Below are 24,579 nucleotides of genomic sequence, written 5' to 3'. Positions count from 1 at the left end.
TTTTTCAAAAACAAGTTGGGGAACTAGGAAAATTCGCGGCTTCCAATGTGCAATGTTTTGCTTGAATATATTAATTATGACGAGAAAAGGAACGTAGACTCTATTTATATACCTCGATAAACAACTTTACGAAATATAAAAATATCAAATAAGTAATTTCGCAGTCTATTATATTTGTGTTAGGTATATTGTGTCATTTACGGAACTCTTAAATGTTGACTTGAGGAAAATGGGGGTCCGGTCGTATGAACCCCCATTTGAATCTCGTGGACCCCCAAATTTTTTTCTCGCTGACATAGACCCCCAGCAAGCCGATATCGACCCCTGGGGGTCGATATAGACCACTTTGGGAACCTCTGGTCTAGATCTTGACAACTGATGCTTCTGCCCACCTACTAACTGTGTAGCGGGCCGGATTTGGAGACTTCACTTGACGCCATCTTGATTAATAATATCGGTTCGAGTTAAATTGAAACGTCTGAATGATATCATGTTCAATTTTTGGTGTTCTATAAAAGTCGTTCAACTAAAATCGCTCTGTTTGAATCGGGCATATGCTTTCAAGTTTCATTAAACACAGACTTAATCAACTAAAATCGCCCTGTGTGAAAGGGGTATAAAATTTTATCCACTTACGTAGTAGCATGGGCGGCTGGAATAAGTAAATACAGGCGCAATGACGTCACAAGCCAAAAACCGCGCGAAAGAAAGCGGCCGGTATTTGAAATTTGAATATTCAAAACGCTGTTGAATTGTCATTTATAATTGTCATGTCAATATTGTCCTATTAATATTGCCTTGCTGGCGAGTTTGTATAAGTTTAGTCGCAGTAGTTGGTGATGGTTCCATTATAACTCAACACAGTGACAATTCAACACACCTTTAAAAAGTGATTAGAAACGATGAAAAAAAATTAAACCTGATCTAACCTAACCTACATAACCCAGTAAATAAATTTTCTGTTTCATCACTTTCCATGACTTTATATAACTTTTTAAAGACGTGATGATTTATCCGGTCACCCTTGGTGATCTCTGAAATGGGTTGTCACTGCGGTTCCAGTTACCGGAGACCGATGTGGTACCATTTCTTTAGAGATATTCTGAGAAAAAGGATCCGCTTCCTCAAAAAATTTAAATATTATTTTTTTGCTATTTTACAATTTATTTTTTTTAATATTTGCATCATTTTTGCTGAATAATAAAACAATATCGACGGTTACAGTGACTTTCTTGTAACCGGGACATAAATATCGATCATCTCTACTCCCGACACCTATCGACAAAAATAAACACTCATGAAACAAAATTATCGCCATTTTCCGGCGGCGCAATGTGCTTGTTTGAAGCTGTGTAAACGAAATTCGTTTAGTTTTACTGTAAATCAATAGAAACTGCATGGTGATTCTGTTAAAATCAAGTAGTGTGGTTCATGACCAGGTTAGTGAATGACTTGGTTTACGTGAAATTGTTTTATCCTTTTAAAAACTAACAAGAAAAAATATTTTCTCCCAAAATGGCGTCTTTGGACTAATGTCCGTATTACTTGTTTGAACAGAATAATAATGAATCTAAACGTCCTTGGAAATGTATTTCCATGTTTTTTTTTTTAATTTCTTTGGTGTATTTCGTTTGAAAGGAGTAAATTATATTGATATATTTTATTATGTATGCAGATAAAATTTTATAGGTGTTATTTTGTTTGTGTAGCAACATGGAAAACGACACAACATTGGACCCGACCCTAGTGACACAATGTCTCAACTTCCATGGACAGCAGTTGCAGAAAATATGGGAAAGCGAAAGAGGAGAAAGTGAACTGTCAAAAATAGGCGTGGGACAACTTGACTACGCCGCCTACCAGTCTAGGCAGAAGCACCTCATGTTCCAAGATAGGGGCAAACGGTTAATACTGCACCAGTTTATAGCCAAGGAAGCTAATGCACTCTTCGATGCCAGTAATAAAGTTCCTGACGCCAGTACACAATCAACTTCCACAGGCGAGCCAAATGTCAACGATGATAGTAAGTATTCGCCTACTAACTTTTATACATTATTCTGACCATACCAAATCAAATTTATGTTGTATAGACACTTTTTTTTACTTAACTCTCGACAGGCCAAGATACCAAACAAAACGGCTCAAACCAAGTTGGTCTTCCGACGACCCCATGATTTTTTTGTCTTATGGGCTTTTAAACCATAGAAATCCCAATTATTCAGTCAATTATTAATGGTAACAATGTATTTGCGCAGGAATACGTAAAATACTAAAATGATATGTCAAGTATGCTAATATAAGGAGGATAGTAATTTTGGATACTACCTACTCCGCCACTTGGCTGCGTGATAGTTAAAAACATTTGCACGGATTATTTTGCAAAACAATTTTCAATCTATTGTGAAATATTTGCGCAATTCACTTTGCAAAACAATTGTTATCAATTCAATGCCGAATTAGTAATTAAGATAACAACTGCTTCAATGGTTAGTAAAACTTAAAGTATATGAAACATTTCGAAAATTATCAAATTGTATTTTATTAACAAAAATAATTTTCTTGACAACCATGGAACATAAAAGTGTACAAGCTAAATTCATTTACGTTGAATGTAACGGTTTTAAAATATAAATTTGCTTCTCCATTGTAATAACGACCAAATGATTATTATGGTTCCATGATATTTTATCAAAATGACAATTAAACACACCTTTAAAAAGTGATTTAAAATTTATTGATGTGATTTAAATAGTTACCTATGTAACCTAGTTTTTGTTAAACTTTTTGTAGGTGTGTTGAACTGTCATTTTGATGAGATACCCAGTCACCAATTATTATTTATGGTGAATATTTTGTTTTTCAGATATTTATGCGGTTATGCCTCCATTTGAAACCTTCCTCAGTGTTGACAAATCTGCAAGATTACGACATTTCTTTGAGGTAAATATTATTGTATTATTTTATTTTGTTTTCGCTGGACCATACTTTAAGAGTAGATAATCAAGGTTGGGCCTTAAAAATACATAATTACAAAATTATACACACAACAAAAATAGTCGATATGTATTTGAACTTACTCTATAGAGCAGCAGTCCCCAAATGGTAGCCTGGGTGGCCACCCACCTACCAAATTAAGAAACCTTTCAAACAGGCATCTATTTTACCATCACACTTGTAGGAGTGTAGGCACATATTTAACCTATGTGACCTATCAGAGCTTGACTTTTACAAAGTTACTATTCATTTTGTATATTTCAAAAACAATAAAAAAGTTAAAATCTAAAAGTAGCTCACCAGACACTTTCAAATTCAGAAAGTAACTCGCATCCTTTTTGAGTTTAGAGACCGTTGCTATAGAGTTACCAATGATATAATGACAAAAAAAAAATCTATGTGACACCTTACAAGAGCGACCTTGTTTGTACAGTGTAAGGGCAGGGGAGCTATGTCACCGCCCGTTGGGGCAGCGTTATGAGGCAGGTTAAGATAGGGGCTGTAGGAAGGGATTTGTTGATGCTGGTCTTCAAGAGACCTGGATTGTATGAAGGAGGAAAAACAAATGCCGATTTGCTGCCGTAATACAATCTTGTCATTTAAATAAATTATCCTTTATTTACTCCATGTTTGGAGTTTGAGCTTGGTGATACTTCTATCCAACAATCTATAATATTTTGTGAATTTTTCTAGAACATTCAAACCGGAGAGCTGATCATCGGTACGGTGATAAACAGGAATGCTTCGGGGATGATGCTAAAGGTGCTCTGCACTGCGGGGGCCAGCCCCCGATACGTCGCCGATATTAATGTTAAGGTGAGCCAATTGCTCTTTTAATGATAATTATTTTTTCTCTTTGGATAAAATCAAACTCGATGCGTATTCGTGCATTGCGGAGGGACTATCAGATAATTACAAATTTTACCTAAATGTTTTATGCATTTTTTCGTACGCACTTGACTTACTTTAACCAGTGATTCTTGACATTATTGGGAGTAAATACTTGACATTAACACTTTCTAGGCCATGCACGGACCCTGTTCAGTATGCATTTTTCTTCCAGTTGGCCGACACTCACTTTCTGTCCTCATCGGCCGAGTACAAACTCCTTTTGTGTAGATATTTTCGAGTAATCTGTTTAATTGGTTTGCATATTTTTCCTATCTAAACTATGTGTCCTGTCAAGTTTAGAGTCAAGTGGGATTCATAAATCACACATACTTGACAAACCGTTTTTATATGGCGACAGTTCAAGTGCTTCCGTTGCCGCGCAAGCTTGGCGTGTGGGACTTTTAACGCAAAAATGACTAAACAACGAAACCATCGATTGACTGTCCTAACTGCAATGTTGTTCCTATTTGCCTGCCAGAATGCTTCAAAAAATTCCAAACATAACAAGATTTTACAGTATAAATCATGTCAGTAGACTTTGCTTTGAAATTTGGACTCAACGTTGCATTCGAATACGCGTGTGTTTTTATATACTTATATTATATAAAGGACAGGTAAAAATGTGCTTTTAATGAAAAACAGCACCATTTGTTGGATTTAAAATAAACACACGCTATTGTTTCTCTATCTGCATAGACTAAGCCACAGCAACGCGTGGCGGGGTACAGCTAGTATAATAATAAATAATCATTCAAACATATTCAAAAAGAATAACCTCAATTTAAATAATAGTTATGTGAATATGAGCCAAAAATCCAGGCCAGGTGGGGTATTTTTACTGAAAGGAACTTCTCCAGTCGGGTGATAACTGCGTCTCGAACTGCATTCGGACGCGGCCGTATATGCTTAGCACGCATTCAAATTCCCAATGTAGGTATTTTAGTGCGTAATTAAATGTTTAGTTTTCAACAATTTTACTATGGTTTGTACGTACAGATTACAGGCCACAGGAAATGATTAAAATTATTTGTTTATAAAATAATGTAGAAATATTTTCCATGTTCCACGGAGGTAGAATGACCTGACTTTTGTTTTGATTTTCGAAATAAAGGTCTCTTTTTTAAGCCTGTGACAGTGACACTCTATAAGTGTTCTATATTTTCGTGGCTTGGTCTATTTCAGCTATCGCTCACTATACATTTCCATTGGTGATGGATTAGCGATATGCTGAAATAGGCTAAGCCACAAATATAGCGTAATGTGCCGCCTACCTTAATGTCTCTATCTCTGTGTACATTTTGCGATTTATTAATAATAAAAAATTGTGTTTATTATCACAAATTTCATAAGATTCATCCTCTGGTTATTGGTAATCCACCCTACTATGTATGGGGGAGCACATTACATAGTAAAAACATTTAATTATGGCCTTGACATAATTGGATTTTTTTTTGCCGGATTATTTGTTCTATTTTATTTAACCTGCCGTGAGCCGACCCAACGTGAAGTTGACTTGCGGTGACACCGGTCTATCTGACTATGCACCAGGTTTTTCAACCTAAGATTTTATAATAAGCAATACTCCATGCTACTTTTACTTGCTCAAATATTAAAAAGATATACTTTTTAACAATAAAACAAAGATATATCATAAATCACATTTCATTTATTAATCTTACAATAATCTTACATTTATTAATATTACACTGAAATTACAAAGTTTTTTTTTTCAAAACTTTTAGCGATCTCAATTTTTTATAGCTAAATCAGCTTTTGGCAGTCTTGTGACACTACGAACTTCAAAAAGCAAACAAAAAAGGTTATCCTTCGAACCAAAAAAACGATAAAAAATGGTCCTTGAAAATTACTCTTCTTCAAGAGCCAAGCAGCTAGTGCATGTTGACACTACATGTTATAGACACAAAATTTTATGCAATACTAGCAAGTATATCTTTCGGTTTAATAATAATCACAATAATCATACTATCAAGATAGATGCATAAACTTATAAAAAAGTGAAAATTCAAAAATTAACTGTGACTTACTTAGTCTGTGACCCCGGTCTCAAGCACCACGTTGGCGTCAAAACTCCAAGAGGTTCGCTCGCGTCACCGGCGCGGGGTAGACTAACGAAGTAACGGGATGGATTAATGGTCGACTTGAGGAAAGTACACAAAATCACAACTCAATTCGATGGCAGAAAAAAAAGTTATTCGACCTTTGCGAACCACCTGGTCTTACAGACTTTTATGTCACCAATGGCAAGTTAAGTACGTTAATCCATAACTATTTACACCGTATCCTACAATTGATTCCGCTACTGCGTTATAAATACAGTCTATTATATTTTTGTTAACAAGATTTTTAAGGTGATAAAATCCCTAATACGGATCTTAATCTTATTATGTACATATATTTTCAATATTGTTTGTCCAATTAAAGTTGACGTCTATCGTAAGAACAAGGTATGTATATGTATATTGGTACACTTTTTCTAAGTTTGGGCATTTACATTGCAAAGATAGGTTTTTGTTTGCCAACAGTTCACATTTCCTTATTCAGATAACTTGCATATGGTGAGTGCATAAGCATATGTGTATTTAGTTTTTGGAATTAATAATAATACCATTGTCATGGGACTATTTAAATATATTATTTAGATCTGTTTGCAAAAATTTCTCAATTCTTTGTGGATCCTTGTCAGCACATATAATGCAAGTGTCATCTGCAAACATGTTTTATTACATTTGGTAAACAATTAACTAGCATTAGGCCCCAAGATGGAGTGGTGGCTACCCCAGTATTTCCTCACTTAAATTCCTGTCAAATTTTTTACTTTAATTTTTCTATTTAATATATATTTTTTGAACCAATTTTTACAGGACCTCTATTCATTACACATTCCTCCATTGCTATTAATTGCTTTTGGAGGTCCAAAGTGTCAAAAGGCTTTTTTGAAGTCTAAAAAACTTATCCCGACATTATATTATTAATTTAAATTGCTATTTATATGGGCTGTAAATTAGAGAAAATAATGTGTAGTACTTTTTTCTTATTGAAATCCATACTGTATGGAATTTAAGATTCTATTTTTTTCTATGAAATTTTTGTCACATATACAATACGTATTGATCTTTGCTTGTTTGAAACAGACATGCGCCACTGTGCATGAATGCCCATCGCCCATCCATTTCTCCCCACACAAACAATCCATTACAAAATTATTTTTTTTGTTATTTGTTTTTCATTCTGTCATTCATGTTCTAAACCCTGCACTTTTTTTATGTTGCTCATTTGAAAGTAAAGTATAGGCTGAAGTTTTTTTTAATTTTACAAAAGTTTGGTTGTTTTCCAGGCTTTCTTACCCGTCTCTAACATAATCCCTGCCGTGGACAAGAAGAATGTGTCGCGCAACTATCTGATGAATGACACGGTGTGCTGCGAAGTTCTGGAAGTAATTCCCGACACGGACAAAATCTCATGTGGCATGAAGGGGGTCACCCGAGGCCCTGAGGACCCCAGCCCCAAGCCTCCCCTGGGCCTCATCAGTACAGACGACTTCCCGCACATCTACAAGTATGTAGCCCCGCTCTGTCTCTGAAACCACTGATCTAATGTCCATTATACTAATGATTCTACATTACAGCTAGCCCTCAACTCACTCTTATTGGAATATAATACAAACATTTACCATCTACTTTGTAAGATGACATTTTGATACTGATTTTAAGTTAATATTATGATGGAGCCATTACGCTAGAATAATATAAAGGTTTGAAGTGCGAGTCCCAATTCATTGCGCCTGTGACATGTTATTAATAAGAATGTCTGTAAATGAGATCGGTAATGTTATCCCCATTGGTAGATGATTTCTCGACACAATTGTCCCAATACATGAAGAAAGCCGCGAGGTGATACCTCTCCGAGAGATAAATATGATTCCTGTAAGGCGGCAATGGAAAGGATTTGGTCTGCAAAGATGCACAGTACTGTTAATATGGATGAAGAAGTAAATACAGTGAACACAGTGCAAAATCTCGCTAAATGACGGTGTGAAGCATGAAGGAATGACGCCATAAATAGTTATAAAAAGTCTGGTGGAAAACTATTAAATGTGAAAAGTAAGTTAAGACAATATTGAGAAAGACTATTGGTACTCTCACCATTCTTCCATTCCGTTTTTATAATTGACCGACGAGTGTTTTCTTGTCACTGAAAACATCCAAATAAATATATTTATATATTTTGCTTGCCCTTTAATATCATTGCAACATACATTACTTGCATTTTATTTCATAAATGCCTCATTTAAACTCTAATGACTCAACAAAGACATTTAGGACCTTTTTAAAATGTTCTGTTGGTTTTTGTATTTTGTTTCTTCTTGTATTATATTTTATTTTCAATCAATTTGTTTTGCATAATAAACCTTTAAAATTGCTATATTTTTAATGTATTTAGCCTGCATGCAATTATGTACCTACTTTTATATTCTGAAGGATTGACGTGAAAATGATTTCAGTTTTTCATCAAAAACATGAAAAAAAAGCAAATATTCATTGAATTGCTAATTAACATGGATGAATCGAAGGAAGCCCCTTGAGAATAGCTCTCGTCTCTTCTCAGTGTTATATTTGCGTCCCCGTAAAGCTTGATAAGTCTCCGAGGGAATATCAGTTCTAACTGTAAGCACCGAGCTAAGCTATAGTTGTATGAATGAAATCATTTACACAAATCCGCCTTCAAGGTCAGTACAGTTGGGATGGGATGAATTAACAAGCCAGTTGCTTTTGAAATGTTAATTAAATATACAATTTAACATTCCAGCTAGTGCAAATGCAAAAATTACCTGCCATAACGTATTGTATGTCAAAAGACAATGGTGGAAATCTACTAGTGATGTTAATTGTCTTTTGTGGCCCGTGACAATGTTTTGTTGTAAGCTGCTGTCTTGGAAGAAGTATGCATTAAAGTGGCAAGCAACGACAGTACAGTACTCGTTACAGTAACACTGGCAGTTCCAGGAAGGTAGCCAGTGCCCAATGCCAGTACTCGCCTAGTATCAGACACACCAGCCCGGACTTTCTCTCTTCCAGGAACCAACCTGCAGCAGCCGGCCACACACGCCGTGTCCTTTCAGCCTAACATGTTATTTTATTTGTTTTCTATTTGTTTTGGACATTTGATATCGATCCAAACATCTCCATTCTGTGTGTATGAGAAAACATAAATGATTCAAATAGAACACTGAATAGATTGCCTTAATTGTTGCTATTCTGAACAGGTGAGAAAAGCAGGGTGTCATATATTGCTACTGTAGCGCCTAAGCCTTACAACCAACTTCCCGTGTTGATATCAAAGTAAAACATATCGTTGGTGTAAGTTCAATACCACCCATGAACCATTTGTACAAATGTTCAGGAGGGATTGATGCGCTCTTGCTTGCTTATGTACTGGGGATGGTTCGTTCTTGGTATTGACTTAAATCTACAACACTTCAAGCAGTATTGGTCAATTTCAAAGCGTCTTGTGCTGTTGAACTGAAAGCGCCGAAAACATATTTTAAAATGATTGGCTCATACCCGGTATTGAACTTACATAGACGATATATTAATGGATTGTCCTTCCAAATTGAATCTCAAATAGTTTTATTTTTTTTATTTATCTGACACCTTATTCATTTTAACGAGTTAAATTAAATTTATACATACTGATATCCAAATAACTTAATATATTCATTAACACACTTCGGCTGGGAAAGGTGTTCTACCCGTTCGGTCGATTGATGCTTAAGGCCGGGAAGGGTACTTCTACCTTTTGCGCCGGCCTCATTTCAATGACAGAAAAGACGGAATTATTCAATGTTTTTACATGAATATTATATACCAATCTCTTTGTAAAGGTCCCAACTATATGTACATAATTATCGAATTGTAATGCAAGTCTTTTTTAATATTTATTTTCGTGCCTTTCATTTTCATCGGTATTTCAACAAAAGGATACTATATTATTTGTTATTAAAATAATTCAATTCCTGGAATGAGGGTTTTTATGACCGTGAAACCCGATTCGAATCTCTTTCTCCGTTCCGCACCCACTCAACTCCTATGTGCAAGCGAGGGAAATACGAAGTGAAATACCGATAGGTGGACCGTAATAAACATATTACAAGGTTAATTGAGTTACATTTCAATTAATATTCGATTTTCGTTTAATACTTTTATAGCTTGGGTATGCTGAGTTACCATGTAGAAATTTTTATTAAAATATTTTAATTATTTTCGAAGATATAGCGATTTAAAATAAATTAAAGAAATTCGCATGGGACCTTTATTTTCGCCCGGTCTAAGCATAGCGCAAAAAATACCTGACCGAAATGTGTTAACAATATTAGGTAGACTAAAAAAAGAACTAATTGTGTTTCTGTCAGTTTGTCATGCAAATATTTGGTTCATAATGATAACTTAAAATAACATTTAAGGACCATTTCCAGTCCTGGCTATACATAATACTCACTTATGAAATAAAATCATATTTGTTCCAGTGTTAATCTTCAACTTCAACATATTAAATATGTTTCTGTGTTCCTAGGAAAACTGTAGAAATGAAGGGGGAAGGCTATGAGGCCATTCTCGAGAGGAGTCCCGGATTCAACAATCCTAACTGTGTCACCTTTCTCTCGGAGTTACTGGGACTTTCTGCAACACACTGCTCCAACTTTCTGACTCTAAGGTAGACAGAGGACTGTATTATTTGATCTTTGAATATCTCACATTTATAACCGACGACAAAATGGTGATAGAAAAAACTCAATTTTTTTTCCCAAGACCTCACTGTATTTTTATTTTGCAGAAGCAGATTTCCCCCTCAAGAGTATGCTGATGAACTCCGTCAAGCACAAGCCAGCAAGTGGGCCTTCAGATCTGTAGCAGAAGGCATAGAACACTTCAAAGCTGGAAGACACTCGGAAGCCTTCCAGTGCTTGAACAAAGCTCTCAGTATAGATCCTCGCAACGTGGAAGGTCTGGTGGCCCGGGGCGCCCTCTATGCTAACAGCGGCACATTCAAAAAGGCAATTGAAGATTTTGAAACCTCCTTGAAACTGAATCCTAGTCACGCCAATGCCAGAAAGTACATGGGTGAAACATTAGTCGCTCTCGGTCGCAGCTACGAAGATGAGAACAAAATAGCTGAGGCTCAAAAAGCTTACGAAGACTGTCTGGCAATCATCCCATTCCATGAAGAAGCTCAGAACTCTCTAGACTTCCTCAAGAGTAAATCCAACATCAAACCCCTCATCGAACCTGCCGAGCTCCTTCTGCCTGGCCTCTCTGTCAATAAGTCCCTAGAGATGAAGGAGACACTGAAGCAGCTTCTGAATTTGACGGAAAAGAAGGACAAGAAGAAAAAGAAGAAGAAGAGCAAGGGAAAGAAGAAGCATCACCGTTCCAGCAGCTCCAGCAGTAGCTCCAGTGACTCTTCCAGTTCCTCCTCCAGCTCTGATTCGTCCAGCTCCTCGAGCGACTCCAGTGGTCTGTATTTTTTCATTCTACTGCTATACAATATTATCTTCCTCATTCATATTCGCTTTTCTCATTGTACTATTTTTATACATGAATGAAATATTGTTTTCCATGCAATTAGTTCTTACTCTGTTTGTTAGTTTTTACCGTGGACCTAATACTAATAATCCCTGGACGGAACATTAGTGTGATTTTGTATCAGCGGCATTGGAGCTAACTCTAGGGTGAGGGGAAATTGCCTGAAAGCCATTTTGTATGAAAAACCTTTGAATGATTTGTGTTATTTCACAGTTTATTTATTTAAAATAATCTATAGTATACTTGCGGCACCTTCCAGAGTGGAAGATACTTTCAGTATCGCCCTGGTGTAAGACTACCATTCAGAATTGAAACGTTACTTGAAATCGCTTTAGTCGTGTTTGGTGACCAGATCTGAATAACCAGGTACTCCCCCACCTTCCTCTCCTCTCACTACCTTTAGTCTCCCAACATACCCCAATTGGAGATGCCATAGTCTCACTGGCTCCATACGGTTGGGAGCAGTTGGGACTCCTGTGCGGTATTCACATAAAAACAAAAAAGTATGCACAGTGGTATATAATGAACTATTTTAATTTAATTTTTCTATTGTAAAAGCAATTATAACGCCTTATGATTTTTTTGGGTATTAGATGAGATGTCGACAGTGCCTAGCATGGTGGTCGAAAAATCCTCAATGCATAATGAATAAAGAAACTTAAAAAAAAAAAAAAAAGACAGGAAATGGGATAGGTCATTAAAAAAAAAAAATGATTTTGGCATTTTTTATAATCTTTCTCCCTTCAAATTTTTCTCCAATAGTTCCGTCCAGGGCTTATTAGGTCCATAGTTTTTACCTTATGTGTGTAATTTCTTTTAAAATGCCTGAAATCTTTGTAATGTTTTTAAAATGAATTAATTAATGGATTTGAAAGACAGTTACCGATGTGCAAGCAAAAGTGTTGGGAAAATTACTTTGAAATCTTATTTATTTGTTTATTGTGAAAAACAGTGAATCCAATTATATTTCTCAAAATTTAAAATTTATAACATTTCCTTTATTATATCAGTTGAGACACAACATTGTGTTAAATTATTTATTCCAATATTGAAGTCTCTGCAGTTTAACTGAAAAATGTCTACCTCTCTCTAAATGTCTTCTTCTCTCAGAAGAAATATCGTTTAAGAGTGTAGCCCTTCTTCCCAAAGGCATATGACAGGTTCTTCAAGGCTCAGCCTGTTACACATATTTGAATAATTGCATTCATAACCTATGAATTTTCTAGAACCCCTATAAATATGAGCGACTTTCTAGATACAGAAGGCCCCCACCGCAAGAAGAAGCGCCGTTCCCGCTCCCGCAACAAGAAGCAGCGTTCCTTGTCGCCCCTCAGCAAGCGAATGGCGCTCATCGAGCCCTCTCTGGACAAGAGCCACAACTCGCAGTTCAACCACCCGTATGGCTGGGCCGGGGGTGCCCCACCTCCACCTGAACCTGAGCCCCCGGTAATGATCATTCCACAGCCTCCGGCACCGCAAGATTTGGACTACGAAATGAAGGTAAGAATAAAGATACTCTTGATAATTAAATATTTAAGTCAAGTAGCAATGGGTCACGATTCATTTTATTAAGAGCCGAAGCCTCTGTACCAGCTCAATATTTTTGTACGGCTCAAAGAGTCAACTCAATTGAACAGGAACCGTGAGCTCAAAGCATATGAGAATACTGTACTCGCATAACATGACTCACCCGATACAGTACGGCTCTCCCGATACGGCTCCTAGCTTCCAGCTTTTAGCTCCTAGCATATCTATGATCGTACGACTCTTGGTACTGATACACCGCCTCGTAACACGAGATGTGTTAGATGAGTATGTAATACTTGGATAATTTTAATTGCTCTATTTTTCTAATACCATGGTACAGTTTACCGGGAATCGTACGATAGCTCAATTGTGCGACTCGCGAATGTCAAAAGCCGTTGTTACAGAAGAGTGTAAAAGAATCAAGGAGTTTAATATGCCAAGTCAGCTGCATGTAGTTTATCTGTCCCTACAGTTAGAGTGTGTGATAATTAAAACCTTGACATTTTGGTATTTTATGTTGTTTTAAGCTTCACTTTTCTTTTAAGGTACTGTATGTTATTAGTCTGTAGTTGGTTTTTTATAACCACTCATTTTGAAATTGTGTACTTTTATTAATCAGGTGCGGAAGTTCTTGGAGATGACCAAAGAAGGCTCCGATTATGAGGACAAGGTTCGCAATTTCTTGGAGGAGACGGCCCGCTTCAAGCGCGACAGGAAAATGCAGGAGTTGGGAACACAGGAACACGAAAAGAGTAGCAAGGCAAGGAAGAAGGCTAAAAAAGAATCCAAGTAAGTTTTTTTTTTTACTATCATTCACTCCTCTCCCGCTGTACAAGTGCTATTTCAAGGACAGGCAAATCATTGGAACAACTGCCTGCAGTTTCCTCTTACCTCACAATAGTCCTGTGATACAGTATACCAATACACAAGCAAGAATTTCTCTAAAATGATTCTACTGTACATAATGCTAATTATTTCCTGTCATAATATTTATGAAAATGATTTGCAGTAGAACCCCGATAATTCGAAAAAACGAGTAATTCGAAATTTTCGACCAAAAAATATCCACTAAATAATTAATACTAGAAAACAATTTCATACAAAATTGTTTTTTAATTCGAAATTAATTTTTGTCCGCTCACGAAAATCTGTTTCTGTAATTCGAAAAAATTCGATTTTTGCGAAAATAAATCATAAAATTTCGTAAAATGCCGAAAAACGTAATTTTACCTCTTTATACATCGTCCTAATTAGTATTATTATTTTGTAAATCTGAATCGATTTACACTACACGTCGTATTTTTAACAATTTATTTCATATATCCGATTTTGAAGGGCCGAGAAAGTTCGTTTTATGCTGAAATATGTCGTAGTTTTACGAATTTACACCAAATATATAGTATTTTTAATAATTTATTTCGAATATATGAATTTCAAAGGGCCGACTGCGATAGAAATCAGATGCGAAATATTAATTTACCGGAAAAATGGCATTTTTACTAAATTTACTTTGAATATTTGAGTTAAAAGATCCGACGCAACGGATATCGACTACAAAATTACGATTCACTCTGAAACATGACTTGAATTTACTTAAAATATTTTAATTCAAAAGGCCGGCCGCAACGAAAATCTGCCGAGAAAATAAGATTTACGCGGAAATATATCTTTACAAATTTATTTCGAATATCTGAATTGAAGGGGCCGGCCGCGAAATCTCAATAATAATAATAATATTTTATTCCAGGATGTGGGGAGGTTAGTGCAATCCCACACGTCCCATATAGATATACATTTTAATATACACAATGTACGCGGAAATTTATTATCTCAATTTAAAGGGTAGGCAGCGACCGAAATCGGCCGGAAAATTTCTATTTACGCATAAGTATATAGTAAAAATATCTGAATTTAAATGGTCGGCCGCGAAATTACGATTTATGCCTAAATATATTGTATTTTTACGAATTTATTTCTAATATCCGAATTTAAAGGGCCGGCTGCGGAAATGAGTGGTATTTTTACAGATTTACTTATAAGAATAACTAAACTTGAAGGGCCGACTGCGGTGGTAATCGGCTGCAAAAAATTGGATTTATATGGAAATAATTCCTATCAATACGAATAATTTACTCCTAAGATACTTTCCGAATTTAAAGGGGCAGCCGAGGAACTCGATTTTTGGCTTCTTTTTTTTTTCATAAAATTTCGAATTACGTGGTAATTTGTTAATTCGGAATTTTATTTTGGATGTGATTTTGAATTAACGAGGTTCTACTGTAGTAGGTGATATTATCATTGATGAAATAATTATTATTAATTCATGGTTGGTTTTGGTTTGTTTGTTCCAGGAAAAATAAGAAGGAATCTAAACGCAAGCGCAAGGAGAGGGAACGGGAGGAACGCCGTAAATCTAAAGTGAACCAGCGCAACCAATCCACCAGCGGGGATTATCTCCGAGACTTTGACCAAAATATGGGAGACAAGAAGTTCCGAGATGCCCTCAGGTGCGGCCACTTTCAATTTACTGCTTATATCAATTTTTTTTGCTAACAATTTTGGTCTTTAAATGTTTTGACGCGCACTTTTGAATCCGTGCTTTGAGTAATTCTCTTTTCTTTCAAATTTCTCTTTTGGAAAATATTTCTTATATACTTCTCACAAGGGATATTGCACAAGTTTTTTAATGTTGGTTCCTTTTTATGTTAGGTGGCAATGTATGTATAGTCTTATATCTTTTATTGCATCCAATTGGTAGATGTGATTTGGGCAGAAAGAATATTGCATTTGAAAGGCAAGTAAGTGACTTCAGTTGGAACCACATGCTTAATTATTATTTTTCTTTTCAATCATTTATTTTCTTGTATGGAAATCTTATCGCTATTATCTTTTCAGCAAGAGCGTTCAAATTATATCAAATTTACCCATCGTTTAAGTGTCCCGTGGTTAACATAGTCCACAAATGAAATATCCAGGAGAATATTACTTTTGATCCAAAGAATAACACTTTTATACACAAAATTGAAGCAATGTTTGTTGCACAAAACAAATTATTACAACTACTCCTGCAATTGTTTTCACGTGTGGTGCAAACCATGAGCATGTTGGTTTAATACATATTTTTTTACAAAAGGTATTTTTCATAAGTGGAACATATTAATGAGCATTATGTATGTATTTGATAATCCATATACTTTGCTGTTATCGTATTTACAAATATTATTAAAATTTTAAGCTGCTCTTTGTTATTTACCAAATCCATGACATTATTTGAACATTTACAGGAAAGAATTATCACATAAACCAAGTGAAGAGAGAAGACGCGGTAAAAGAGACACCAACCTGAGTGGAGACGAAGGGGACTATGATAGGAAACGTGGCGGCGAGAAAAGGTCATTTAAGTACATAGTAGCCATTTTTTAATAATTTATTTTCACACACTTTTATTTGATGAGATTTTCCATCCATAATTCAATGTGTAATATCTTTGAATAGGATCCTGGATGATTTGCCCGACTTTGAAGAATTGGAGTCCAAGCTGAATGCCTACTACGCCAAGGTGGAGAAGGACACGGGACTATCAAGCAAACGAACGGACAACGGGAGAGCGGCTCCGGAGAACTTTCCCCCGTCTCCAGTGTCGAGGAGTGGCAGTCCTGATAACGACAAACCCAAGTGGAAGATGCAGATGAATGCTTCCAAAGACAAGTATGTCCTATTTTTATTATAACCTCACTTTAGTGGGGCATTCAATGCAGACGATAGTAATGATATTTTCTAATATTAAACTGGTGAAATAAGTTGAGAAAGAGCTCACTTCTAATTGCCCCTTCAATATATTGGATTAATAGTTACATTTGACTTCTTGAATAATTTATTAATCAATGTTACTTTATTTACAACAATTGGTGTGTGGTAGGTGTAAGTCCAATACTGCGGAAGGACCATTTGTAAAAATGTTCAGGAGGGACAAAAACTATCTAGGAATATATATACGCACTCTTGCTTATGTACGATAATTCATTCGCGCTATCGACTTATTGCAGCCTATTGGCCAGTTTAGCAAGCACTAAACCAAACTATATTTTGAAATTACATGCAATATTGAACTTATACGGACAACTTTATCTTTCATTTCCAGAGTAAAAAAGAAGGAAATTCCTGGAAAGTCTGCATACAAGGACAAATCTTATGCCTTTGAAGAAAGTTCTGATGAGTCGGAGCGCCGGGACCCGGAAGGCAACAACGGCAAGCCCCGGAAGCCCCTCATGTCTCCCGATGACAAGAACATCAGCGTCAGGAGGGCCATGGCACTCAAGGAACCACCACCCAAGCACGCAGAACCCGAGCCCCCAGGCACTGAAGAGGTTGGTACCTGTCTTTAACGCATTAACAGACGCTTGCTGGCAAACAGCTTTGCGATATGACATGCTGTATTTTGTAAAAGTGGAACAATATTTAGGACGTGTTGTTTCAGAGAATTTGAACAGTTCATCAAATTTTAACATTCATTTTCGGGTTCTGTGAAAGACAGAACTGAAATAATAACAACTTGAAAAATCTTTCACAGAATTTGAATTAGTGTCTGAATGGTGTTAAAAATCTATTTATTTTTAAAATTAACTAAACCTATCGTCCCACTGGCTCGGTGACGGTAAGGGATTGACAAAAACCCAAGATCCTGCTCAGAAAGGTAAAGTTCACTATGGTTTGCAGCGCAGAACTCTTCTGCGCAGGTTCTCCGCTTTTTGTTGATTCCTTACCGCTACTGATCCACATGGGCTACGGGATTAAATATACCTTTTAGACTTTTCGAAAAAATGTTGGATAATGTTTGTTACATGTTAATGATGCCATATAATAAGAGCCCAGGTTCAGAAGTCTGAAATTGAGGCTATTTTTATACATATTTTGAACTGTTCAATCAATAGTTGTTAAAATCAGAGTTATAATGTTTACTACAGTAGAACCTCGTTAATTCGAAATCCAGCGGACATCAAAAATCAAATTTCGAATTAACGAATTCCCACGTAATTCGAAATTTTATGAAAAAAAAAAAAAAAAAAATACGCCGAAAATTTTCTCGGCCGCCTCTTCAAATCCGGGTGGTGTTTTAGCTGTAAATTCGTATTAATACCAATTATTTCTTTATTTTCGCGGTCGATTACCATAGCGGCCGACCCTGTAAATTCAGATTTTCGCAATAAATTCGTAAAAATGCTATATATTTACGCGTAAATCGAGATTTCGCTGCCGATTTCGGTCGCGGCCTACCCTTTAAATTGAGATATTCGTAAAAATACGATATATTTCCGCGTAAATCGAGATTTCGCGGTAATTTTCTGTCGCGGCCGGCCCTTTATTTCAAATATCTGAATTTGAATTCGTAAAAATACGATATATTTCCGCGTAAAACGAGAATTCGCGGCCGTATTTCGTAGCGGCCGGCTCTTCAAATTCAGATATTCGAAATAAATTCGTAAAAATATGATATATTTCCGCGTAAATCGAATTTTGTCGGCAGTTTTTCGTCGCGGACGGCCTTTAAAGTTCAGATATTTGAAGTAAATTCGTAAAAATATGTCATATTTCGGCATGGATCGAAATTTTTCGGCCGATTTCCGTCACGCCGTAATTTTTCAACGCGGATATTCGAAGTAAAGTTAGTAAAAATACGATATATTTACGCGTAAATCGAAATTACGCGGCCGAGTTTCGTCGCGGCCGACCCTTTAAATGCAGATATTTGGCGTAAACTCGTAAAACTACGACATATATCCGCGTAAAATGTATTTTCTCGGCCCTTTAAACTCGGATATTCGAAATAAATTTGAAAAAATACGACATTCCAGTGTAAATCGATTCAGATTTACAAAATAATAATACTAATTAGGACGATGTATAACCATGTAAAAATACATTTTTCGGCGTTTTACCGCCACGGCTGACTTTTAGATTCAGATTTACGAAATATTATGATTTATTTTCGCAAAAATCAAATTTTTTCGAATTACACGAACAAATTTTCGTGCGCGGACAAAAATAAATTTCGAATTACGAATTAACGAATTTCGAATTAAAAAAATTTTTGTATGAAAAAATTTTTCAGCGGAAATTTTTTTTGCGAAAATTTCGAATTACGCGTTTTTTAGAATTATCGGGGTTCGAATTAACGGGGTTCTACTGTAATAACAATTTTCTGTATTTGTGTCCAGCAACAACAAGTGAGACCGAAGCAGAATGTGGTCCTGGACAAGTTTGGTTCCTTCCGCCTGGCCAAGGAGGGAGAGGGAGGGGAAGCTGTGTCTGTTCCACTCCCTCCGCCACGACCCCCACCACCTGCACGCCGCGCCAGATCTCCTTCAGGTAGGCCTGCCATTTTTTGTAGACATTTCAGCATCAGGATACAATGATTTTCTTTTCTTGAAAGGCATTTCCAATGATAGATTAATTCTTCTTCTCGCACTTCAGAAATTCTGATACTTTTAATCGAAGATGTTTATTATCTGGATAACCAACATTTGTCTTGTGTTTCGATAATTTGGTTTAACAATTTAGTGGAGTTTGCCTGTCCATTGCCATTATATTTGCTACAATGCTCAATTAATTAATTAATTTTACGAACATGACCACTGAATATATATTTTTTTTTTTCAAGTTGGTTATAGTGAAGCGCACTTGAAGTGAAATAAGACAAAACTGCACTCTAAATAACAAAACCTCTTAAGCTTGAATGATAATAATAATTGGATAGTTTGTATATTGCCATTTTTGTGAAAAATCTCCTAGGGCGCTAAAGAAGACTTCTAAAATGAGTTTCACTGATTGATAAATGAATTAACCCGAAAATTAATGTTTCTATTATTGTCCAATCAGGATCCCGCGATAGTTCTCCGCGACGCCGAGCTTCGCGCAGCCGCTCACGGCCACGCAAGTACCGGTCACGCTCTAGCGGCGCATCGCGCTCCTCCTCCTCGGAGGGCTCGCAACGCCGTCGCCCGCGCCGCTCCCCGCGCTCGCACACCCGCTCCGAGGGCAGCGGTTCCCAGCACAGCCGTAGCCGCTCGCAGCCCAGTCGGAGTCGCTCCAGGTCAAGGTCGCGCTCACGCTCAGGCTCTAGAGACAGGTACGACACTACGCTGTGACTGATTGGAAGCCACCTTCTAAAAATTGAGGATGCAATCGAGATTTTTTTAACATTTACTTTGCCATCAGAGGTAACCAATATAATCATTTTGTTTTTGTTAGGAAGCTGAATAATAATCCAAAAAACATTAAGGACAGGTTGTTTCGGAGAATTTGAATAATTCATCAAATTTCAACGTTCATTTTCGGGTTCTGTGAAAGTCCTATTCACTGTTACTATCATTGTAGGCTAGTTGCTCCACAAAACTGAAATAAATACAGAACTTGAAAAAATCTTTCACAGAACTTGAAAATGAACGTTGAAATTTGATGAATTGTTCAAATTCTCCGAAACAACCCGTCCTAAAAGAACATTGCCGAATTGAATTGCCAGTCTAATTTTAAAACAGAATTGATAAAGTTTGCTGTGCACCCTGTTATATTTGGGCACTTGCGAAGTAAGAGGAGACTGTGGGCAAGTGTATCAAACTACTATTGGTCTACACAAATACTTTCAAATGTTATCCTCTTTAAAAGGATTTGCGCCTGTATGACAAAATAATTATTATATCTTTGACTATAAAGAAGAATGTCTGTGGCAGGCGGCAAGGATTTGATATTTATGCAAATTTTCAGTTTTATTATGAAATGTTATGAAATTTTGCACCCTTGTCTTTCAAAACAAGAGAAAGATCACTGTCTACATGGGATTTGGAAAACCCCTGTGTAAAACCTCCGGGCGTTGCCGGGGTTGCTGCAAAACTCATCAACCAGGAAATAATTTAAACTTTCAAAATATTATTTGGACATTTCAGTTTTCCTGAAAGGTAAATCTCCATGGACACTAAAAAATAATGAATAAATCACCTTTTGCATCCAATCCTAAGAAACACTTCCTTGTAAATAGAGTAAAAGCATGGAACAAACTTCCATAATATGTCATTGATGCTAGTAGAATATAAACCAATTTAAAGCTCGATTGGATACTTGTTTGGAAAGAAGAAAGGTTTTAAATTTAAAACAACTCCATTAATGTTAAACTTAGGCTAAGGCCAAATATGCGTAATTTTGTGAGTTTTGAGTCGGAATTTGAGTTCTCGTGGAATGCTTCCTGCTCCTTAAATAATAATAATTTGTATTTCTGGCCTAACCTTTTTATGTTTCAGATTCCGCCGAGCGAATCGTCGCGGAGGCTGGCGGGGTGGGCGCGGTAACTACGAGCGCGGCACATATTACAAGCCACGCTTCCCGTACGGCCAGCGCGGCAACAATCAGAATCGTGGGAGGGGTGGTGGCGGCGGTAATCAGGCCGATTTCCGACGCAATGATGACCGCCGTTTCGACTGGCGGGACCGCGGCAACAGGCGCCCCTTCAGGTCCAGGCAGAGGGGCAACAACAGGGGCAGACCGTTCAGGTTGGTTATTCCTAGTGTACCTACTACAAATATAATATTGACAGGCATCTCTACAATGTCTACGTTTTACTTAGGAATTTTCATGGACAATATTGAAATGCGTTAAAAACTTGTAAAACCTAGCACCTAAAGGTAGTCATGAACTGCTATTGTAGTTGGTCGTATCCTGAGAGTATTTCCTCTGATCTGTTTTTTCTTCCTTTTACTTTACTTACTTATGTTTACGGACTATCGCAACCTGATAGATTATCGAAAACTGCTTTCAAATGTTATTTAGCATTTTTCTACATAAGACAAAATCCTCTTACTAAAATACATTTACAGGAGCATTTAGTATACAGTAGAACCCCAATGATTCGAAAAAACATCCACAGAAAAAAAAATCATATATAAAAATATTATTTTTGTCCTCGCACGAAAATTTGTTTGTGTAATTCGAAAAAATTCGATTTATCGAAAATAAACCATAAAATTACGTAAATCTGAATCTAAAAGACAGCCGTGGCGGTAAAACGCTGAAAAATGTATTTTTACGTGGTTATACATCGTTCTAATTAATATTACTATTTTGTAAATCTGAATAGATTTACACTGGAATGTCGTATTTTTTCAGATTCATTTAGAATATCCGAGTTTGAAGGGGCGAGAAAATATGTTGTACGCGGAAATATGTCGTAGTTTTACGAATTTACACCAAACTACACCAAAGCTACACCAGAGCTAAACGAAGAAAACGACTTAAACGACGACGAAGAAAGGGTTGGGAGCTGGCAATACGGTATCACATCCTCATACATAAGCCCACATTTCACCGCAACCTCAGATAACACATCTGCCCTGATGATGGACACTACAATGCTGTCCGAAACGTTGGCTAAAGAAGGAGTTAGCATAACACCCCAAAAACAAATAACAAAAATACTTTTGGCCGTGAAAATCTTAAATCATATTTTACACCAAATATCTGAATTTAAAGGGTCGGCCGCAAAATGTCGATTTACGCGTAAATATATCGCATTTTTACGAATTTATTTAGAATATTTGAACTTCAAATGGCCCACCGCGACGGAAATCGGCAGCGAATTATCGATTTACGCAGAAATATATCATATGTTTACTATTTAAATTCAAATATTCGAATTACGATGGAAATCGGATGTGAAATTTCAATTTACGCTGAAATATATAGTATTGTTACTAAATATACTTAGAATATTTGAGTTAAAAGAACCGGCACGATGGTAATCGGCCGAAAAATTTCGACTCACGCGAAAATATGACTTTTACGAATTCATTTCAAATATCTGAATTTAAAAAACCGGACGCTGCGAAAATCTGCCGAGAAAATTCGATTCGGATGAAAATATGACGTATTTACTTCAAATGTCTGAATTTAATATGCCGGCCACGACGGATATAGGCCTCAAATTCTCAATTTACGCAGAAATATTATATCTTATTTTTATGAATACCCAAATTTAATGGGTAGGCCGTGACCGAAATCGGACGCGAATTCTCGATTTACGCGTAAATATATCGCATTTTTATGAATATATTTAGAATATCTGAATTTAATGGGTAATCGGCCTCGAAAAAAAAGGAATAATTTGAAGGGGCGACCGAGAAACTCAATTTTCGGCGTCTTTTTTTAAATATTTTATACCTAAAATTTCAAATAACATGGGAATTTGTTAATTCAAAATTTTATTTTTGACGTCCCGTGGATTTTGAATTAACGAGGTTCTACTGTAACACAAAAACAGATTTCCAAGGAGTATCTAACAAAATGTTTTTATCTCACTGTTATTTATTATTATTTTTGACCAAGACCTCGTTTCATTGTTTTGTTTTACTTAGGGTTAGAAACAAATGCCACTGACTGCTAAAATAAGCTGTAATTTTATGCTAGTGGTGATATTATAGTTGTAGGACTATTCTCTAATATGGGAAAAATCTGTTAAAATTTCACCAATCTCAGCAATTATTGCCTCTGTATTTCAGGGTGACTTATATGTGCGGTAATCTAGTTTCATCTTGGCTAGTTCCAGTAATGTTGATAGTACCAATGTTTTTTCTAGGGGTGGATACCGTGACTTCAGAGAACGCCGTAACATGCGCTTCTCAAGATCCCGCAGTCCCGAAGCGCGCAGGAGAAGCCGCAGCTACAGCCCTGATGACCGCAGACAAGACAAGGACAAGATGGAAAGGTTGAATTATTATTCCTTCTAGTCTAGTTAACATTATATATCTTCAAATCCTTTCTAAATGGATTGACTCTAGACCCAGAGATATATTATAATTATACCCTTCAGCTTTGGTAGCATTACCTCTATTTTATTATCCAGATGTGAGTAGACAATACTGCTTATATAATATAATAATGCCCTGTGTAAATGCAAACTGTTAAAATGAAAGTTGCTTGCAGGTATTCGGAGCGAGACGGCCACAGAAGTGAGGGAGAATATGAAGAAGAGACACGTTACGTGGACAGGAAAGAGTATGACGGGAAGTGGGCCGACCAAGGCGAGCACGGCGGAGGGGGTGGGGCGGAGACTGAGAAGCCCGCCAGGGAACCAACCCCTTCCAAAGCCGAATAGGAAATAACACGCTTACTAAACCTTATCTAAAGCTAAAGCTTATTGTTAATCTTATTACCTGATAGTCGTCATTATTTCCACTAGTGTTTTCTTTTGTTCACGATTTTACATTGTTTCAGAGTGTCTGTATGTTCCCCATACATGTAATATGTAACTATATTTTTAAATGATAAAGGTTCATTTTATTTTACTTATTTCTTTTTTTTAAGTTCACTAAGTGTATAAGCATTTCTATGCCAGTCAATATCTAGTAAATATATAGTTTGTTCATAACCAACTTCTACCAAAATGATATGGCCTTAAATTAATGTCACTTCAATTGGTTTTAAAGTAATATGTATGTTGTTTGTTATCTACCTTTTACAGTGTTTAAAAATGTGGAAATTCTAAATAAAAACATTTTAATCTATAACAAAAACATGGTCTTTA

The 24,579-nt window shown here is 36.4% G+C and overlaps 1 protein-coding gene across 3 annotated transcripts; it reads left to right on the top strand.

The window, feature by feature from the left end:
* Positions 1-1,305: 1,305 nt before the first annotated feature.
* Positions 1,306-24,568, top strand: LOC149424057 (uncharacterized). 3 transcript variants are annotated; one of them, XM_089651233.1, is made up of 18 exons: positions 1,306-1,439; positions 1,710-2,023; positions 2,864-2,940; positions 3,688-3,810; positions 7,241-7,461; positions 10,477-10,617; positions 10,738-11,417; positions 12,748-12,986; positions 13,633-13,802; positions 15,365-15,520; positions 16,298-16,414; positions 16,509-16,721; positions 17,155-17,380; positions 19,229-19,379; positions 19,890-20,139; positions 21,305-21,553; positions 23,632-23,760; positions 23,979-24,568. In XM_089651233.1, exons 1-18 carry the CDS (start codon positions 1,432-1,434, stop codon positions 24,148-24,150), a joined length of 3,636 nt encoding a protein of 1,211 aa, XP_089507359.1. In that variant the 5' UTR covers positions 1,306-1,431; the 3' UTR covers positions 24,151-24,568. The 3 variants fall into 3 exon arrangements, with proteins under 3 accessions (XP_089507359.1, XP_089507360.1, XP_089507358.1); XM_089651234.1 differs by having other exon boundaries at positions 12,742-12,986; positions 16,298-16,405; XM_089651232.1 differs by having other exon boundaries at positions 12,742-12,986.
* The last annotated feature ends 11 nt before the right edge of the window (positions 24,569-24,579 follow it).

This window comes from Hesperophylax consimilis, chromosome 4 (genome assembly GCF_061612785.1).
Source record: "Hesperophylax consimilis isolate HC1 chromosome 4, BYU_Hcon_1.0, whole genome shotgun sequence".
Classification (NCBI taxonomy): Eukaryota; Metazoa; Arthropoda; class Insecta; order Trichoptera; family Limnephilidae; genus Hesperophylax; species Hesperophylax consimilis.
This window is presented reverse-complemented; position numbering and strand designations above follow the sequence as displayed.

Bases quoted from the DNA above. Each gene is read 5' to 3' on its own strand.
- LOC149424057 (XM_089651232.1), top strand. The intron at 7,462-10,476 runs GTATGTAGCCCC...CTGTGTTCCTAG, and splicing joins GACTTCCCGCACATCTACAA to GAAAACTGTAGAAATGAAGG. The intron at 11,418-12,741 runs GTCTGTATTTTT...GCGACTTTCTAG, and splicing joins CTCCTCGAGCGACTCCAGTG to ATACAGAAGGCCCCCACCGC.